Consider the following 2,846-nt stretch of genomic DNA (forward strand, 5'->3'; position numbering starts at 1 on the left):
TAGTCTTACACTGCTAAATTAGGGACGGCTAGCGCAGATAGCCCTCGTGTAGCTTTGCGCGAAATTCAAAACAAACAAACAATATATCTGACCATCTCATTCTCTTTGGAAATCATTATAAAGCCAACATAATTGTTTCAAGAAAGTCTCTGTCGACTCTTTCTTAAACTCCTAAAACTTAAATACGCCAAGTTTCTAGAGTCATATCTCGTTTATTGTTTATTGCTTTTAAGTGAAAGTGTCTTGTAAGCTGTAAAACACACATGCTTAAGCTTCTACTAGTGCTGCTAATACTACTAGTTCGTGACAAAAACATTTCTCGTTTTCCAATTCTCTCCGCAAGTAATAATTTTTTTCCTTCTTATTTGGTATTCATTCATCTTTCACAAGAGGAGAGATAATAGTTTCTGAATATTCCGGGTCTTCCGTCGAAACTACTGGCGCAATTAGCAACACGTCATTCACGTCAACTCTGGTATCATTCAATCAAATGATTTGATTCTAAGAATATTGCGTATATCACCTGATCTAAATCTCGGATAAATAAAATATATCAATTTGATTAGAATATTTTAACGTGGATAAATTAGATGTAAACTTCAATACATTAACCTGGTTCCACTTGCCTTAGTTAGTGAGAAGGATGTAAATCTTGCTAAGATGGAAACACTAATACTAATAGTACTGAGTTAAACCCAATATTATTACCGTCACTATATAAAAAGTATCATGTATATTTACTTGGAATTATTCATTGAAAGATAATATCATAATGTGATCCTGTTATTCTTACCGTAAAAACGTTTCACCCAAGTTGCCATCACATCAGTTGTTTTCTTGTATATCGTCATAGCATCCTTTTCGGAACATGTGTCACTGTAAACAAGTTTTATAACTACGACGCTCAGTCAGAGTGTATGTGTTCCCTTGCATATATTTTTGAAGTTAACTCGTGAGGAAATGAATAACTTTTAACACTGTGTGTAAAAATATCAGTAATACCAAACAGACTAATTTAAACGGATATCCTGTAAAAAATCACGCAGTTGGATGTTTCATGATTGCAACTAATGAAGGGGAAATTCTTAAAGGCGTAGCAATGTTTGTTCTCGCACGTTCCATCCTTCCGCCACGGAACCGAAACCACTAATGAAACGCAGGAAGACAGCTTCACCCTGTTTAGAAGAGTTCTGTCACGTGATCAGACTTGTCTTTGGCAAGTTGTCGTTTCATTACTTGGATATCTAATATTCAAATTACGCGACTAGAAGTACGGGCTGTGTTGATTCTACTTATAGCCTACAGTACTGATCAAGGAACACAGCATGTAAAGACTGCTTGTCATTTTTGAACACACATTAAAAGCGGTAATCGCACACTTTGTACAAACGGTTTAACTGAAGCAAGACGAAGAATTTCAATTTCTTATGAAACACAATTATCCGGATTTGATGTTTCAGTTCACGCTCAAAAACTACTCTGGAGAGGAGAGTAGGGCTACTTGCGTCAGCAAGAAACACTAAATTGTTACTGCTATAAAATTCTGTCTAGCTTGACGTTGTCGTGGTAGCAAACTTCTTCTTTGTTGTTGCTGTTAAATAATAAAATACGAAACCAGAACACTAACACTACTTGGTGTATCGAAACAAAACCACGTCAGTACTGGATCCAACGTGTGGTTTATTAACTTGGTTTAAAAACAATAGCATTACAAACACAACAAAGCAAAGTATACAAATATACATTAATTCACTTCCCTTTTTTTTTTTCAGGAAACCATAACCGACCATTGTTAAGCTCACAACCCACCTTTCAGTACTAACACAACGTAAGTACACTAATTGTGAAGTCTTCGCTACTCGACCGTTGAATAGCTCGCTTTTTGTTACATCTGAATGCTAATCGTTTATTGGATGAAATTTTGTAACAGTCTGTTTGATCCGACACTGGTTTACATGACGGTATGATATAATTAAATATATATAATAAGAGTTTATATTAAGTTCTAATAATTAGCATAAAAGCGTTTTCTTATCAATTCAAGGTTATTTGTGATGACACATAAACAACAGACATTATTCAATTATGAACATAATATTTGAAGAAGAACTTGTAATAATACCGGGATATGTTTTTATTATATTTAATAACTATTCCTAATGATGGATTATTAGACAACCACACATTTATATAAGTATGTGGACAAATTATAATAACCTTTTGATATTTATATCTTGTTTGCTGTTACAGTTAAGTGCAAAACTAAATAATAAACTATCTGTGCTCTGCCCACCACGGGTATCGAAACCCGATTTTTAGTGTTACAGGCTTACTATTGTGCCACTGGGGGCTTTATATTTCGTGCGAAAATTCAAACTGCTTCTAATGAGGTAGGTTATGTTAGTGTAACACACTGTATCCTGATTAGTTAGGTAAGCTAGGTAAACTGTACCTGATTAGTTAGGTAAGCTAGGTACAATGTGTCCTGATTAGTTAGGTAAGCTAGGTACACTGTGTCCTGATTAGTTAGGTAAGCTAGGTACAGTGTGTCCTGATTGGTTAGGTAAGCTAGATAAACTGTATCCTGATTAGTTAGGTAAGCTAGGTAAACTGTATCCTGACTTCTTAGGTAAGCTAGGCACATTTTATCCTGACTACTGATGTAAACTAGGTAGGTGAACTAGGTAAGGTACACTGCATCTTGACTACTGATGTAAGCTGAATATGGTAAACTGTATCCTAACTATCGAGATATACTAGGTAAGGTATACTGTATCCTGACTACTGAAGTAAACTAGGCAAGGTATACTGTATCCTGACTACTGAAGTAAACTAGGCAAGGTATA

The 2,846-nt window shown here is 35.1% G+C and overlaps 1 protein-coding gene across 2 annotated transcripts in view; it reads right to left on the bottom strand.

Annotated features, from left to right (window-relative positions):
- LOC106469875 (RCC1-like G exchanging factor-like protein) overlaps positions 1-1,777 on the bottom strand; it is a 51,551-nt gene extending 49,774 nt beyond the window's left edge. The window contains exon 1 of one of the 2 annotated variants that reach the window (XM_022398452.1): positions 794-855. Coding sequence is in view for 1 of the 2 variants with exons in the window: in XM_022398451.1 (XP_022254159.1) it covers positions 794-851 (58 nt within the window). In the remaining variant the exon portion in view is untranslated. Of the gene's footprint in view, positions 1-793 lie in introns of both variants that reach the window. The other variant, XM_022398451.1, reaches the window with a different exon arrangement.
- Between the last annotated feature and the right edge of the window lie 1,069 nt (positions 1,778-2,846).

Source organism: Limulus polyphemus, unplaced genomic scaffold (assembly GCF_000517525.1).
Source record: "Limulus polyphemus unplaced genomic scaffold, Limulus_polyphemus-2.1.2 Scaffold3699, whole genome shotgun sequence".
Taxonomy (NCBI): domain Eukaryota; kingdom Metazoa; phylum Arthropoda; class Merostomata; order Xiphosura; family Limulidae; genus Limulus; species Limulus polyphemus.